Source organism: Meles meles, chromosome 3 (genome assembly GCF_922984935.1).
Source record: "Meles meles chromosome 3, mMelMel3.1 paternal haplotype, whole genome shotgun sequence".
Taxonomy (NCBI): Eukaryota; Metazoa; Chordata; class Mammalia; order Carnivora; family Mustelidae; genus Meles; species Meles meles.
The window spans coordinates 38,055,088-38,073,512 of NC_060068.1; the positions used below are offsets into that span (position 1 = coordinate 38,055,088).

Genomic DNA, 18,425 nt, shown 5'->3' on the forward strand with positions numbered 1-18,425 from the left:
GTAATTTTTTTTTATTTTTTTATTTTTTTATTTTTGGTAAACCTCAGTGGGACCATATTATAGATATTTTTCTGTCCCATTCATTTGTCATCTAATAATCTGTATGACTGAGGAATCTCTAGATGTCTCATTTTTTTAAAAGATTTTATTTATTTGACAGAGATCACAGAGAGAGAGGGGGAGGCAGGCTCCCCGCCAAGCAGAGAGCCCGATGCTGGGCTTAATCCCAGGACCCTGGGATTATGACCCGAGCCAAAGGCGGAGGCTTTAAGCCACCGAGCCATCCAGGCACCCCTAGATGTCTCATTTTTAAGTGTGTGGTAATTAATAGTGTACATCCTAAGAAACATACTTCTTTTTTTTTTTTTTAAGATTTTATCTTTTTTTATTTGTTTGTCAGAGAGAGAGAGAGCGAGAGCTAGCACAGGCAGACAGAGTGGCAGGCAAAGACAGAGAGAGAAGCAGGCTCCCTGCCGAGCACGGAGCCCGATGCGGGACTCGATCCCAGGACGCTGGGATCATGACCCGAGCCGAAGGCAGCCGCTTAACCACCTGAGCCACCCAGGCGTCCCTACTTCTTTTTTTTTTTAAGATTTATTTATTTGGGGTGGGGGCAGGGGGAGGGAGAAAAGCAGACTCCCCACTGAATGCTGAGTGAGGTGCCCTAGAGTCTTGACTATGAAGAACAAGCTGATGGTCACCAAAGGCGGGGTGGGTGGGAGGGAGAGGTGAAACAGGTGATAGGGATTGAGGAGTACACTTGTGATGAGCACCAACTGTTTTAAGTAAATGTTGAATCACCATACTGTATACCTGAAACTAATATTATACCATATACTAACTGGAATTTGAGTAAAAACGTAAAACAAATAGTGTGTATTCACCATTTTACAGTTCTGTGGTTTTGTTTCTTTACTCTTACCAAGAAAGTTTCATTGATCATTCTTGTACATAGACCAGGCACCAGTATCCTTTATTATTTTCTTAATTCACACCCTTGTTTTCTACTGCTTCTTTCAGTCCATTCTTTATTCTCTTGCAGAACTGTGAGTTTATGTTACATGATCTCATTTGTGTAAATTAGACTTACCTTTACACACACATAACAAGTATATGCTTAAGAAGTTTTCATGAAGGATATGCAGGTTTCTCTTGTACAAAACGTAGTGTTCCTTTGAAACATTTTGTAAGCCAAAGTGGCTTAAAGTAAAGAAGCAATTACCCTTCCATAGAAGGGAAAATTCTCTTTGGTTTTCTTTGTTAGCAAAAGCAGGTATGAATAATGTAGGTCTTTTTTAAAAGTGAAGGGTGTAAGGGGAACTTTGGGAAAGTGGGGGAAACCTGTTTAAGATCGAAAAAACTGTGATTATCTTTGAATAGAGAGACCTAGAAGAAGTATGGAGTTGGGTAGATCGGACATATATGGTTAAAAACAAACAAGCAAAAATACATGACTAATGTGGCATTTGCTAGTTTTTAAAAACACTTAAATACCTATGAAAATTCAAGAAAAAGCCCATTGAACCTTTATGTTAGGTAAACATCAAAGCAATTTAGTAGATGAATTATATTTCAAGCATAATGTCACCCTTTTATTTCCATTAAAATCTGTTTTAAGTAAGGGACACCTGAGTGGCTCAGTTGGTTAAGCATCCGATTTCTGATTTAACTCAGGTCCTGATCTCAGGGTTGTGAGATCCAGCCCCATGTTGGGCTCCTTGCTGGGTGTGGAGCCTTTTTGAGATTCTCTCTCTTCCTTTCCCTCTGCCCACCCCTCTCTTGTGCACTTTCTCTCTCTCTCTCTCTCTTTTTAAGATTTTATTTATTTATTTGACAGACAGAGATCACAAGTAGGCAGAGAGGCAGGCAGAGAGAGAGAGGAAGGGAAGCAGGCTCCCCGCTGAGCAGAGAGCCTGACTTGGGGCTCTGTCCCAGGACGCTGGGATCATGACCTGAGCCGAAGGCAGAGGCCTTAACCCACTGAGCCACCCAGGTGCCCCTGCACTCTCTAAAGCAAAGCTTTTATCATCTTCTTTCTCTTATTAAGTCTGCCAAAAATTCCTCCCAGTTATTAGAATATGAAGTTTTCTGTCACTAGATAACTTCTAGATGATCCCTCCATACCTTATTTGAATACCATGACCTTAATAATGTTGGATTCATCTCCCAATTGGTAATTCTCATTCCCATACTGTTAATCTTTGGAATTTCTACCTCCTCACCTAGAATATATCCTTTTGGCATTTATTATATTTATATATTGTATTTCTAATAAATATATATATTATATTTCTAATAAATGCGATTGTGCTTAAGGATTTAGCTCACAGGCTAAATACAAGTGAGATTTGTATTTTTTTATCTTCTTGAGGTTTCTGAATTTGCTTTCATAGGAGTTATTTTTACTTTGAGGACAAAATTACATCTTAGTCCTTATTAAGTTGACATATGTTCTTAGTATTTCTTGAGTATGACCCACATTTGCAGGCTACTCATATTTTAATACCTCTAACCTTTGTAAACATTTCTATAATACTGAACTCTATGGCTTCCACTAATCTACATGTGTTTCTGAGATATTTCTGGAAAGGCAGTAGTAAATGTATAAGCCTGAGCAAGGTGGGGTTTGGTGGAGTTGCTCTACTTTTTGTTTGTTTGTTTTAATTTTTATTGTGTTATGTTAGTCACCATAAAATACATCATTAGTTTGTTTTTTTTTAAAGATTTTATTTATTTATTTGACAGAGAGAGAGATCACAAGTAGGCAGAGAGGCAGGCAGAGAGAGAGGAGGAAGCAGGCTCCCTGCGGAGCAGAGAGCTGGATGCGGGGCTCAATCCCAGGACCCTGAGATCATGACCTGAGCGGAAGGCAGCAGCTTAATCCACTGAGCCACCCAGGTGCCCCACATCATTAGTTTTTGATGCAGTGGTCTAAGATTCACTGGAGTTGCTGCACTTTTATCAGCATTACAAATTGTGCTTTCTTGTGAGAATTTGTTTTAAAAAGAAGAGGGAGGGGCGCTTGGGGGGGCTCAGTGGGTTAAGCCTCTGCCTTTGGCTCAGGTCATGATCTCAGGGTCCAGGGATCCAGCCCCACAACAGCTCTCTGCTCAGTGGGGAGCCTGCTTCCCCTCACTCTCTGCCTGCCTCTCTGCCTACTTGTGATCTCTATCTGTCAGAGATAAATAAATCTTTCAAAAAAAAAAAAAAGGGAAAGTTCTGATAAAACAGAAGTCTTAATGTCGCTGGCCATGGGCTTTCTTTCTGAACACTTTCTCCATATGATACTTGTTAGCTGTCGTAGGGTAATTATATTTTATCATCCAATCACCTTCTTGACCTTTAATTGAATCTTCATAGATTATGACTAAAAATTAATTTGCTGTATCGATTTCATGTATTAGTGTTAACAGAAGAAAGCAAAGAATGGGACTTGGGTCACTCAGACTTAGGTTTTAATTGTTCGTTTGCTACATATTTGTTTGTGTCTTGAGTAAGCTGGTTTATTTTCTTAACTGTAACAAAGGTTAATGTGAGAATTAAATACCCTAAGTGCAGCACCAAAACATCATTTCAATAAGTGGTATTTAGTCACAAAAGGGATAGCAGTTAGGAGTGATGATATTCAGCGCTAGTTTTTATTTTTTTAGCACTAGTTTTTAAAACAATTTTGGTTTCTGGTTTTGTTTGCTAGGAAAAGTAATTTCTATAGTTCTTTCTTCAAGAGTTGTATGTGAGGTGTTCATCTTTCCAAAATGAAAAATTAGTAAATGATGATAGGATTTAAAAATCATGTGTACATTTGCATGAAGTCTTAAAAAGGAATGAAAATCGAATTTGATAATTATCTATTTAACCAAAACCAGTTTTTGCTTAAAATAAAATTACTGGGGGCACCTGGGTGGCTCAGTAGGTTAAGCAGCCCACTCTTGATTTTGACTCAGGTCATGATCTCAGGGTCCTGGGGTGGAGCCCTGTGTCTGGCTCTGCCCTCAGCAGGGAGTCTCCTTGGAATTCTTTCTCTTCCTCTGCTCCTAACCCCATGTTCGCACCCTCTCTCTCTAAAACAAATAAATCTTAAAATAAAATTACTTTATAGTATCTTTTAGGTACAATGCAAATACTTTGCATCAATTTTTTTTTTAATTTATTTATTTTTATTTGTTTATTTACAGCATAACAGTGTTCATTGTTTTGGCATCACACCCAGTGCTCCATGCAGTACGTGCCCTCCTCATTACCCACCACCTGGTCCCTCAACCTCCCAACCCCCCCACCCCCCCGCCGCCCCTTCATAACCCTCTAGTTGTTTTTCAGAGTCCATAGTGCATCAATTTTTTTAAACCTTATAATGACTGGATGAGGTGTCTATACTACTATTATCTCTGTTTCACAGATAAGGTAACAGTTGTATGCGTGCTGAAGGGCATACAACTAACTCATGGTAGAGTCAGTATTCATACCTAATTTCAGAGTCTCCATTCTTATACCACCACATTGTTTTTAAAAAATTATAGCAAAGTATGCTATTCTGTGATACCCTAATTCACCTTTGAGTTGGTGATTTTTGATTCAGTAACTACCTGTGAAAAAAACACCTGGATTATATTTCTTCTCCCCAGTGGAAGATGCTATTTTTAGTCACTGTAAGATTGTATATTTGATGATAAAAAAACTAGGAGGTATTTGGGACAAAAACATTATTAAAATACCCGCAATAATAAGAAATTTTACTTTATTTCAATCAGGAGCTTGTTACAGTGGCACAGATCTTCATTAAATGCCTTGAGTATAAAACAACTTAATAATTACTGGCCAAGAATCTGGCATAAAAGGCCATTTTAGATACTTCTTAAACATTAAACTGGTTATAGTTATAGGTAGTGTTTATTGCTCATTTACTTTGTTCTCAGCACTTCCAGGGATAACCTCATTTAATCCTTTCAACAGTCTAGGAAGAAGACACTATTAATATGTTTTAGGGCCCATTAAACTAAGACTTAATGAGGTTATGTAACTGTCTCAGGCTGTATAGTAGTAACAAACGTGGATTGTGAGCCCTCCAAATTATTTTTATTTTACGCTTCATACTTATGAACTAGTCACAGCAGTGTTTGAAACAAAAGCTACTGGAATGATGAAACATTTTTGTAGTGAATTTTCTTTATAGTCGTATATTATTTTTCCCTTTAGGTTCACAATATTCTTGCAGAAATGGTGATGGGGGGAATGGTACTGGAGACCAACATGAATGAGATTGTTACTCAAATTGATGCACAAAATAAGCTGGAGAAATCTGAGGTAAGAATGGAAAGCTCTCTGGTTGGTGGAGGTAGTAAGCATGATCATAAATTATGCATGATGTGTAGCTTTCACTGTTTGTCCTTCAGTATCACCCTTAAATACAGCTGATAGGCTTATTCAGTTTTTTTAAAAATGGAATATATGTATCTTAGTATGTTAAATGTTTTGTGACTACTAACTACCTGATAGTTTCATGTTCTCTTTTTAACCACGGTCGTAACTGCCTTGGGTAATAAACACAATTCCAGATTCTTAACAGCTTAAAAAAGAAACTGTGCGTTTAAATAATGAAATCAGTATTTGCTCTACAAAACCTTAGCAATCAATCATCAAGGAAATCTTAGACCTGATATTTTAAAGATAGATAATTTTGGTGTCACAGAACTATTTCTGGAAAAGGAAAGGAGAGGAAATGGAATTCTCATGAGGAAGTAGTGTTCTACCTGGTGCTTTGCAAGCCTGAGTGAACACTGAAAAAAGAAATTCATTGCCTTGATCTTTTAATTCTGGATCCTTCCAGAGGTCACTGGCAAGCTGGCTACGTGTCACATATTTTATAAAATGATACATGAGTTCATGGCTTTTTCTGTATTCTGTAGGAGGAAGATTTGGTTAGTTACATGTGCTTATTAGCTTTGTGCTGTTAGATGAGGTGCATGAGGATCAACCAGCACTTGAGCGTTGTGTAAAATCCTACTTTAGAATTTTTGTGACTCTTTCCTCAGTATTAGATTGAGTATCAGTAACAAGTATTATAACTGAGCCACTGTAGTTCTTGTTGCTCTAGCAGAAGTTTAGAAAGATGAACGGTTTTGACATGTCATTCAGCACTATACTCGTTACCTTTCATATTTATAGTCATAACTAAGACTAGAAAAATAAATTTTATTTATAATTATTAATACCAGCTCAGGTGCTTGGTTGATTTACAGTGGTTACTACTGTAAAAGCAGCAAGGTATTAAAAATATTTACAGCAGGTGAGTTCTAAAGAATTTTTATCTTGTTGGCATTTTAAAGGATCAATTTAACATAATGCTATGTTCACTGGAATTGAATGAAACACAGGAAGATGGCTAAATCCAAAATCTCAGGGTTAGAAACAGTCGAAGCTTGTAGAAAAATATTTTCCAGTGTTCTCTTTTAAAGTGAAATAGTCCAGCATTTCTCTATAACTCAATTTACCATCCCTGTGAGTTGCCTAAAGGAGAGACTTATAATGATGACTCTTAAATAACTACTTATATTTGGTGTATCCTACAGCCAATTTTTAAAATACTGGGTTTTGAAAAGGGAAAACAAATGAGATTAATACAGAAAGTTTTGTTTTAGGACAAGGAAAAGAACTCACAATTTTATTTAGTGTAGTTGGTTTGTCTCATTTAGTATAATAAAAGATTTACTATAACCTCTGAGCTATTAAAGTTTTAAGTTACATAAAACTCGAAGTTTTATGTAATTTGTGCAGACTTGCTTTAAAAAAACCTATGGATATATATTCTAAATGCCAAGAGACAGTGACATAATCCTTTAATAATCAGTCAGAAATGAATGGGTGTGTGGGAATTTGTGACTTCTGTGTAATCATCTGTAAAAAATATATTGACCTTTTGTCTGGAATGGTCATATTCCAGGTTTTTAACTTCTTTTCATTGGTGGTGTCCTCTTTTTTATTTTTTTCTTTTTTGTCCTTGGTTTGCTATTAACATACTGACAAAAGGACCTATGAAGAACCTATAATAATTGCATAATGGGTATTTGCTTTCTGATTGTCCAGTAACACTTGGCTAATGAGGCATTTTTTCCTTATCTGTAAAGAAAGAGCAGTAAAATACAAAATTTTACATTTTCAATGGAAATAGTTTTAAGAATACTGTAACTTAAAAAAATCTCCTCACAGAAACAATTCTGTTTAAAATGGTTTTAATACTGGTGGAAAAAGTACTGATATTTTTCATCCACTGATCATCTTTTAACTTGTGTAGTTAGTTGTTACCTACTACAAGTTAATTTTTCTCCTCTACTAGGAAATATATTTTGAGTCTGGGAATAGACCACAACATTATGTTTTTTATCACGTGCTTCTCTATATGTGATGTCTGCTACTATTTTAGTTATAAAGTAGGATTTTGAGTCAAAGTGAGGCCATTTACTCGTTATCACTGTTTTAAAAAATTATGCCAAAATAATGTTGGCTTTGTGTTATTCTTCAGTAATTTTTGTAAAATGTTTGGAAGACTACCACCTTTATTCTAGATACATTGGAATGTTAGAGTTTTCAGTACGGATCCCATTTCCATGTTACTTAAACTGGATATATATATACCAAATATATGACTGCAGAATGATATAAAATTATTTGAGAACACATTATAAACTTTAATTAATCTGAGCCTTCCTTAAATTTTAGTTAAAATTTATTATGCAAGCAAAAACTTGTCAAGAAATAATTAAAATTCAGAATATCATGGTTGATGAAAAGACCTGGTTATCATTCTTTTAAGATTAATTTAAATGGTATTGAGAATAGCATTTATCTTTTAAAAATCAGCCTGAGAATAATTAAGATACAACTTTAAAGATACAACATGGATATACCTAGGTGACTTTACTTTGTCAGAAATCAAAGATTTTATTATTTTGGTTTAAAGGTAGCATATTTCTGGTGACAGTGGAAAGTGGACCAGTTTAATTCCTAATAACCTAGACAGGTAGAAGCAAAGACCTCCCAGATCTTTAAAGAGAGGAGAAACTAAGATATGCTCTGAATGTATTTTCATCTATCCTGATTTGACAGAAAAATGGTTTACTATGACACTGGGGTCTTGGGAAAGGAGGGTTTAAGCTGGGAGGTTGGTGGGATTCGGGGGAAGTTTAAGAGGCACTCAGGAATCTTCCTAGGAATAAAAGGACTCCCTGGGGGTGGAGGTAGAGGGGTGGGGTTGGGGAGACTTGGTAGGTTTTATGTATTTCATGTTATGAATAAATGGGTCTGAATATAGTCACTACTTTTTTAAAGTCAGTCTTCTTTTTTTCCGAACATCCTGATCTTTCTAGCTCTTTCCATTCTTCTCTCTTACAGACCTTTATCTTTCAATCTCCCAGACAGGACAGGTAGACAAGGTATTGCTGACTTTGAGAAAACTGTACTTTAACAAAGGGAAAGCAAAATGATGTCAAAGGCAATTAATTATTTAGGCCAGACTCAAAAATTCTTTGTGTTAATGAACCCATGTAGTCCCTGTAGCCTATTTTTCATTCTAGTTTCTCCTTGTAGTTTCTTCATCTTTTATTGGACTTACTGTATTTTACTAGTGTTTCATTGATGTCATGTTTGTTCTGTTTTGTCTGCCTGCATTGTAAAAGGAAAGTTTAAGTTTTTTGTTCTTTTTTTTTTTAAACATCGTCATTTAACTGACATACTACATTTGTAGAAATGACAGTTTACTTTGTATATAAAGATGTAGAGTTTATTTCAAAAATAATATGGTGGAATTAATTTAACTCTCACAGAGAGGTTCCCCCCCAACCTAATCTTTCTAAATTAGGATTCTAACATAAAATTGCCTGCTGGGGTTTGGAAGCTGTGAATTTGAAAACCAAAAGCTGAACCTTTAGAGTTTTGCGTACAAAGTGAAAAGCAATGAAGGTTTAGAATAGTGACTTTTAAATAGTACTTTTCCCCACATAATGGTTTTCAGTTCCAAAGTCTTAACATAATGGTTTTCAGTTCCATATTAAAAGTGGCCAAGAAAAAGTATAAGGTAACAAATCTTCCAAAATTGAATTAAAGGTTCTAAAAATTAAATGTTCTAAACATTGGAATTAAATATTTTGACCAAAATAAAATGGATTTCCAGGGAAGCAGCTTTCTGACATCTAAACACTGTAATAAGTAAGACTCAGTAAAATATTGTTAACCTTGGACATTTTTACAAAGCATATTGCCTCCTATTGAAAATGTTTTTAATAGACTCATAGCTTTATAAAACTAAATTTTCTCTGGCATTTCCTATGCATTTTTTTCACACCTAAGTTAACTGTGTAAATTTTTTGTGTTTTCTTTTTTTAAATTTCAATCCAAATGCTAATGAACAGCTTTTTTTTTTGTTCAAAGCCATGCAAAAATGAAAAGTGAAAATGCTTATAGGCCTCCATTTAAAAATTTCAAAGTGAAAATACTTTATTAAGTCCCAAAGAGGAAAAAAAAATCTGTAAATTCAACAAGTTAGATTATCCACTTTACTAATTAGAAAAATGCCACTGAGATTTGGCATTGCTTTTTTAGCCACTCAAGTATTACTTTCTTGGATGTGTTTGAGAAGCGACAACATACAGGTGGCTTTTTAATTTCTTATCCCAAGATGGTAGGCTCTGTCATGAAGCTGGGAATACCACTTTTGGTCCTTAGATCTCTATTACTTTATCCCTAGAATAGAAAATACATAATTGTCTCCTTTATTCCTCTGATCCAAATCACTGCCAATTTCTGTGTTCTGGTCTTTATGTTAAATTGTTATTTTCTAGCAAAGAACCACTTGGGTCTTTAACTCCCATCACTAGAACTAGTAATTAGCTTTCTTCTTCTTTTTTTAAATCAAATATCTATTTTCATAGAGCTTAGAGAATAAGAAAATTGGCCCTAATACAATGATGCTGGCCAGTTAACTTGTGAATTGGTTCAGCTTTTTACCTTGACATTCAGTTCACTCTGTTCTTCTCCAGAATTATGGTGAGGACCCCTGAGTTCATGTGTAATGATTGGAATTAGTTACATTAAATCCATGAATTGGGCATTATTAGTCTGCTATATTTATTTTGCACAGGCAAATGCTGTGCTGGAAATTAAAACTACAACAAGATTGTATTAACTGGATTGTATAATTTGGAAGGTTTTTAAATTTTTAAATATTCTAATTTTGATAACAATTTTTATAAAATGTTACAGTTCTTCCTAGAGGGTTGTCATTAGCATTTCTAACCCATTTGTTTATAATTGGAGTATTAAAAGCACTGCCCTTAAAGCAAAAGAGCAAGCCTATTACAGATTCCGAGATTAAAAGTTACTCTGCCTTGCATTCAGAAATTAAAATACTGAATTTTCTATTTTGCTCAAAACATACATTCAGAAACTGCCATTATTTTGTTAATGATTTTGAGTCTGAAACCATTTAATACTGTGTTTATTAATGTTGATGTTCTTTCACTTTGCTGTTAGGTCAAGATTATGAATGTGCATATGTAGCACCTTCCAGCAAGAGGGGTGGGTAGAGGTTTTAGTATGTACAGACTATTCCCACTACCATCTTACTCTGTATTTCAAGCTTGAAAAAATATTTTAAGATGGTAGGATGGTATTTTATGTCTTAGATGAAATAAATATCTAGATTCTTTCCTTTTTCCTTCGAGAAAGTTAATTGCTTATTGCATGAGGAAAAGGGAGCCTTCCGATTCTTCGTAATATATTTTAGTAGTGCTGCTTTTTCACTTTTGCTTGCACATATTTTGTTTATTTTTGGGTCTGGCAATTTAAAAACAAAATCAAAAACAAATCATATCCATCCATTACTATCTTTGTGATTCAAGTGCTTGAAATTTCCGAGAGTATGTCTGTATAAGTCTTCTATCTGTTTGGCCTCATTTTGGTATACTTGCAGACTTCATTTTGTTTTCTTTCTCTTAATTATGTTAATTTATTTAATTTCATGGGAGAGAAAACATGACCATTCTTTTATATACTGTACTTCATTCTTTCATCCAATTCATACTCTTAACTGCTTTGGATTCATATATTTATTTTTGTTAGTGGAGTTGCTGCAGTTTTGGTGGTGCTCGAGTATAATAACATAGATGGAAACAAGTTATTTCTCCAGTAGGGTTTCATTCTTTTTATTTCTGCTTTGTGTCAACTATAATCTTAAATCTTTAAGAGCTATGTTGTACTGTCAGAAATATCTTAATTTTACATTTTAAATTGTACATACGACTAAAAAGTCAGGTAAGCTTAATTTCTGTAAATTTTAGTGTTCAAAAAAATGAATTAGCAAAAGTTATCTTGTTGCTTTGAATATATCTTACTGAAAAAAATCATGACTAAGATGAAAATTATTTTATACCTCTCTCTTGGCACACTGACCTCCTAATGGCAAATTACCTCTTTTACATTTTATTCTTTCATAAAAATGTTTCAGACTTCACTTTCATGGAAGTCTAAAGATGAAATTTGTTTTATAGCAGTTCTGGTGTTGATTACTTGAGACATCTTTTATTTTTAAGCCATAAGTTTTTATATATAGATAGCTCAGTTTAGCATCTACTTACTGATCAACAGTTCTTTTTATATTTTTTATATTTTATAGTCTGCAAAATCTGATTTCTTAAAATGTTAGTTTAATTGAAAATTGAAGTTGCACATTACAATTTTTTTATTCCCTACCATTTAAATTCATGACATACTACACAAAAATATTGAACATGCTTGAGAAATAATTTGATTCTCTTAATTCATTTGCGTGTTCTGAATAGTTGCCATCCTTTGCATGTGTATGGCTTGCTGCTTATGTTTAGAGGAATTGTAGTTTGTTGTACTTAGAAACTTCTTTTTGTTTTACATTATAAGAACTTGGCACATATATGCTATTTAAATCAATTGCTATATTGACTTTATGTATTCTCATTAGCAGCCAACAGTCGACACCATGTTTGGTCACAAAGAAACGACTTAATCTAAAGAAATTTAACAGGATGCATTTTTGTTTTCATTTTCTTTGCTCAAGTTAAGTTAGCTGTTCATGGTACAGGGTCTTATGGAAAAGAAGGCTTCTTGTCAATGACATTTAATACTTAAAAAATTATTTTTACTGTTTATAAAAGTAAAATCATAGCATCCAGTAACACATACACACCTATCTACCTTCTCTTTCTCTGTCTCTATCTCAATAGTAAAAATCCTCTAATCATTCATGCCTCTTAAAATATTTGTACCAAATATCTTATCAGTAGTTTTTTTAATAGTTACTCATCATTTGTGCCCTATAAAGACACACCCAAGTAAAAATAGTGGCAAATTAGTTTTTTAACTAGAAAAATTACAAAATCCTTCTACCTGGAAAACTGATACTAGCTCCAGGATATCTATAGGTTTGTAAAATAATTTATTCTTTGGCCGACAGCATACCTTTGAGTATGACAAGATGGTAAACCTCTTTGAACTGGATCCTTCTTTGATCCTAAACCATTCCAAATTTTGGTAGCTAGACTACGTTGAACTTGAAATAATCAGATTAAAGACCCTTTTCCTTATGAGTCATGTTACCCTAAACAGTATTTATTCGTATCTCCAACATCTTTGGGGGGTATAAAAACAACTGTATTGCTTCAGGTAGGTATAAATGTAGGGGTCAGTCGAAAACAACTTACTTCCATTAAATCATAAAAATTGAATGCTCCAGCCCTATTCATTCTTTAATTGGATATGGAGTGTTTCATTTATATCATTGCCTGTATGGACCATAGCTATTATTAATACTATTTTACTGATTTTTTTCTATTATTTCCAATTCTGAGTTGATAATCCGTGGCTTTTATTTCATTGCTTAACAATGTTTGTATCCTTTATTCAGCAAATAGTTTACACTGGCCTATTTTGTATCAGTCAAGATTTTTCTCAGGTAACAGCTTTATTATTATTATTCTTTTGATTAACAAAAGAGGTAGGATTACATAAGAGAAAAAAACCCTAAAATTTCAAAAAGGGACATTAAAACTAGTAATTCTAATTACACAGACATTGTCTCAATATATGGAAGATTTGTTTTTGTTACCTAATTGTCTGCTTTTGTCAAGATGATGTATGCCACTGAATTCAGATGTATGTTACCTTGATTATGTCACCAGAATAAAAATTCATGAAATCTAAATCTAACTTAAACCATAAAAGTATCAAGACAGTTGAAGCTATTTGAAAAAGATGATATATATGCATTTTTCTTTTAAGCATATTTTCTTTCAAAATTATTTCACAAATTGTAAATTTCCCTAAGATGAAAGTGAAATACTATACACTAATGCTACTAGAAGTTTTAAAATTCATTTATTCACATAAATAATACCTTTTGCATTTAAGCTGTTCTTTCTCCAAATTTATACATTGTAAATTGAACCTATGTTGTTGGATCTACTTTATGTGACAAAGTATTTTTAATCATTATAGCTTTTTCTAACTCATTAAAGGTTGGAAAGGTCCTCCTGTTGCAGTTTCATTTTTAGGCAGAACTGTTCTCTTTGGACTGAGGCTTTACTTTAAAAGCCTGATTTTTTTTTTCTTCAGTGTTCTAGAACTTGCACAGAAAAATTTAAAGGAGCCTCCGCAATTAAAATTTTTAAAAAATTTGTTGTTTTGAAATGCTTTAAGGGTTTGGCCCTAAGTAAAGAAATTAGACAAGTATGATCTGTTACTTTCAGTTTTTATTTTACATCACATTTTGATAATAAGTGCTGTTTTAAAAGCAAAACAAAACAAAACAAAAACAAACCCCAAATCTATCACGATTGTTGCAAGAGATGTTTAAAAGGAAACTGATGTAAAATATGCTTCATGCTTATATCATAAGTCAGTAAGCCAGGGTACAGGGGAAGACCTGGTTTTTGTCATTTGAATAGTGGATGTGATGTCTAAGTAGTGCAGGCTAATTTGTATCTAAGTTTTTACATTCTTATCATTGCATGTATTCACTGTATTTTTTAATGTGTCAACTTTTTTCTCTTTATAGATTAGAGTTTTAAAGTAACCATCCCATACCAATTCAAACCACCATCTGGTCTCTGAGCTTGCTATATGAATCTTTTATCATTGTCCTCCATTTTTCGTGTTTTTGATGAGCTACACCTGAGTTGTACATTTTCTTTTTCTTTTATTTGCTTCTGTATACAGGCTGGCTTAGCAGGAGCTCCAGCCCGTGCTGTGTCAGCTGTAAAGAATATGAATCTTCCTGAGATCCCAAGAAATATTAACATTGGTGACATCAGTATAAAAGTGCCAAACCTGCCCTCTTTTAAATAAAAAATTTAAAAGGCCACTCCCAGGTAAAATCCAGGGGGAAAAGTCATCTAAGTTTACCATGCAGTTGTTTACCAAAAATAGAGGAGGAGAGTCTTAACTTTTGCTCTTGGATTTAAGTCAAGGTACTGTATAAAAGTTGTGTAAAATCGGTATGGAAGTTCAACGTTGCTTTTCTTGCTCAGTGATTTTGAAGAAATTGAGTAGTTCCAGTGTGATGTTTCTCTTTCTTTTATAAACTGCATTCCTGTGCCCACCTACGGCATGCCTCTGTGTATTGGCTACTACAGTATTTCAAAATGTGTTTGAGACGTTTCTTTAAATTATGTACAATCCAAAATGTTGGTGTTTTGTATGGATCACAAGTGCAGCATTCCATAATTCTTTCTGTTATTTGTCGCAATGGTTATTTAAAGAACCAAGTATGTATTGCATGAAAACATTATGACCTTTTCCTCTTAGTTTAAATAAACTCCAAGGTAACTGGACTTCTACAGCACCTTTCTGTTTGCCTGATATCTACTTTAGCAATAATTTTTTTATGACCCTCTAACTCAACAAAGTAAATAAAAGTATATTTTATCACTGTTAAAGAGCTGTTGGTGTTGATTTATTTAATTCATACTTTTTTAATATTCAAAAACTCACTAATTATTCTAAAAATCAGTTATTTCACAAGTCAAGAGGTGTGTATGAGGTAATACGTTGTGTACGGATGTGAGGTGGGAGATGACAAATCTTTTTCTAAAATCCATATTGAGAGGGACGCCTGGGTGGCTCAGTTGGTTAAGCTGCTGCCTTCAGCTCAGGTCATGATCCCAGGGTCCTGGGATCGAGTCCCGTATCGGGCTCCTTGCTCAGCAGGGAAGTGCTTCTCTCGCTGCCTCTGCCTGCTGCTCTACCTGCTTGTGTTCTCCCTCTCTCTCTCTGACAAACAAAGAAATAAATCAATAAAATCTTTTAAAAATAAATAAATAAAATCCATATTGAGAAATCACAAAACCTACTTTATACAGATAGGTGTAATTTTTTATCTGGTCCCTTCTTGCTGAGTTGATGAAAAATAATTTTGGCAAATACCTAGTTGCTTTTGAACACAAAACCCTATGGGGCTCCACCTGGCTATTCTATCCCAAAATCAAAGTATTTTCTTAAGTTTTAACACTCTCCTATTCTGATTTCCCATTATTGTCCCACATTTTCTTATTTGGTCTTATCTTCTGAACCATGAATGGAGTTCCTCTTCCAGTTAGACCAAGATGGTATTTTGTTGTTGTTGTTTTACAGCTTTAGTCCTCCCACATGTTCTCTTTGGCACATTTCCTTAGATTTGTGACATGTATGAATTTTACTCCATGAGCTCTGGGATGTAAGAAAGTTCACTTTATTTTTTCTAAATTGTATTTATCTAACACTGAGTTTCTGTTGAGGCCATCGATATTCAGTCTGCGATTGTTAGGATTTCTATCAGTTCAGAGATGCGTAAAAGTTCTGCAAAGCAGAACATTCAGGTGGTCCCTGGTCTTCGGTCATTTGACAAATGTGTTTTAAATGCCTACTGTGCCAGCTCTCAGGGAGCTATAAACAGTACCCCACATAGTGCCTGGCAGGCTCTCCCCCCGCCCTTTTTCTTTTCCCTTTGTTTTGGGGGGAAAATTGTGAGAAGATTAAGTTTGGGCTTGATTAGGATGTACTAAAATTAGGTAAACTTCTGGGCCAGTTGCTAGTTTTACCTCAGGAAATAATCGAAAGGATTTCATCTCCCATTATATTCTAGTAAGAAAAACAAAACATTGTACAAGTGGTAAAAAGAGGCAGGTCGTCTTACTTATATCTTACTAACCAAGGAATAGGTAGAGATGCTTAATTTCATGAATAGTCAGAGAATGCAAGTTCAAAGGACAATTAGATTTTATTTTCACTCATCATATGAGAAAAATTAGGACAGGTGACAACATCCAATGCTGAAGAGGTTGTGAAGAATGAGAACTGTCACTGCTGGTGGGAATGTAATATATCGTTAACATTTTTTTTTTAAAGCATATGCCAAGCTTTGTGGAAAAAAAAATTTTTTTAAGATATATTTATTCTGGAGGGAGAGAGAGCACACGAGCGCAAGAGTAGGGGAGGGGGGAGAGGAAGAGGGAAAGAGTCCCAAGCAGATTCTGCACTGAGCACGGACCCCAATGGGGGTTCGATCTCATGACCTATGAGATCATGACCTGAGTCAGAAATCAAGAGTCGGACACTCAACCAACTGAGGCACTGAGGCACCCCAACTTTGTGAAAATTTTTTAAAATAAAAATACACATTTTACACATACCCATGACCCACTCTCAGGACTCTAGTCTTCTAGCATCCTTGGTGTCTTTATACACAAAGCTATGTATTGCATCAGTTTTTTATAAAGCAAAAAATTGTAAACTGGAGATACCTTCAATATCTACCAGTAAGGAACTGGTAAAACTGTGGTAATTATCACACTAATCATAGCAAAAGACTGGAATGGCCCAGATGTCCTTTGGAAGGAGATTGGTTGGAAAGCTAGGTTACATCCACACTATGGAATCTTACGGAATTATCCAAATGAGAAACAGCTGTGTACATTGCTACAGACTGATTCCCTAGAATACACTGTTAAGTGAAAATAGCAAGATGGAAAAACACATATGGTATTATATTAGTAGTCGAGGTTTTCTCTAGAGAAATAGAGTCAATAGGATGACTGTATATTCATAGATCTTCCTCAATAAACCAGTCATAAGTTGAAAATATCCTGAGTCAGAAATGCATTTGTTAAACCTAACCTAATGAACATCTTAACCTTAAAAGCGTTCAACATCATGTTAGTTATGTTAGTTTACAGTTGGGCAAAATTAGCTCACACAAAGCTAATTTTATAATAAACTGTTGAATGTCTCATGTAGTTTCTTGAATACTGAGTGTGAAAGACAGGATGGTTATATGGATAGAACGGTCCTAAATGTATTGGGTGGTTTACCTTGGTGATTGCATGGCTGACTGGGAACTTGGGCTCACTGCTGCCTACCCAGATACACAAGAGAGTATTGTACTGCATATCACTAGCCAGGGGAAAGATAAACATTCAAAACTGGAAGTACAGTTGCTACTGAATGCACACCGCTTTCGCACCATCATAAAGTCGAAAATTTCTAACTTGTACCATTGTAAGTTGGAGACTTACTGTATAGTAAGATGAACAGCATTTAAATCAATAGGCTGAGTAAAGGGGATTGTTCTTCCTAATGTGGGTGGGCCTTGTCCAGTCGGTTGAAGGCCTGAATAGAATAAAAGGGCGGATTCACATCCAAATAAGAGAGATTTCCTTCTACCTGTCTTCAAATTGGAATATCAGCTTTTTCGTGCCTTCAGAAAAACTGACGCATCAGTTTATCCTGGGTCTTAGACTGGAATTACACCACTTGGCTCTCCTGACTCTCAGGTCCTCAGACTTGGACTGGAACTTCATCTTCGGCTCTCTTAAATTTCAGATTGCTGACTCACTCTGTGGATCTTGGGGCTTGTCAGCCTTTGTAATCATGTGGGCCAATTGCTTTTAATAAATCTCCTTAAATAAAACCATGGTGTTGGTGATATTTTTAAAATAACATGAGAGATTTATTATAAAAGTCAGTTCGATTCTGAAGGGAGGAAAAAGCCAGTGTCCCAGTTTGAAGACAGGCAGGAGGAATTCTCTCTTACTTGGGTGAGGGTCAGCCTTTTTATTTGATTCGTGTCTTTGACTGATTGGGCGAGGCCCACCCACACTGGGGAGAGCTCTCTGCTTCACTCAGTATACTGACTTAAATGTTAATTTCAACTAAAAACCCTCACAGAAACATCCACAATGTTTAAGCAAATGTCTGGGCACCCCTGTGGCCCAGTCAAGTTAACACACAAAATTAACCATCACAGTAGGCTGCCAATTACCCCCCCCAAAAAGTGTGTGTGTATATAGTGTATGCATGTATTAGTATTTTTAAGTGGAAGGATACACTATATGTTTTTTAAAATATTATCAATAGTGAGAGGGAGGAAACGG

The 18,425-nt window shown here is 34.9% G+C and overlaps 1 protein-coding gene across 2 annotated transcripts in view; it reads left to right on the forward strand.

The window, feature by feature from the left end:
• Window positions 1–14,849, forward strand: part of AP3S1 (adaptor related protein complex 3 subunit sigma 1) — an 82,422-nt gene extending 67,573 nt beyond the window's left edge. The window contains exons 5-7 of one of the 2 annotated variants that reach the window (XM_045999358.1): window positions 5,194–5,301; window positions 8,386–8,426; window positions 14,236–14,346. In XM_045999358.1, coding sequence (XP_045855314.1) covers window positions 5,194–5,301; window positions 8,386–8,421 — 144 coding nt within the window. In that variant the 3' untranslated portion in view covers window positions 8,422–8,426; window positions 14,236–14,346. Of the gene's footprint in view, window positions 1–5,193; window positions 5,302–8,385; window positions 8,427–14,235 lie in introns of both variants that reach the window. The other variant, XM_045999357.1, reaches the window with a different exon arrangement.
• The last annotated feature ends 3,576 nt before the right edge of the window (window positions 14,850–18,425 follow it).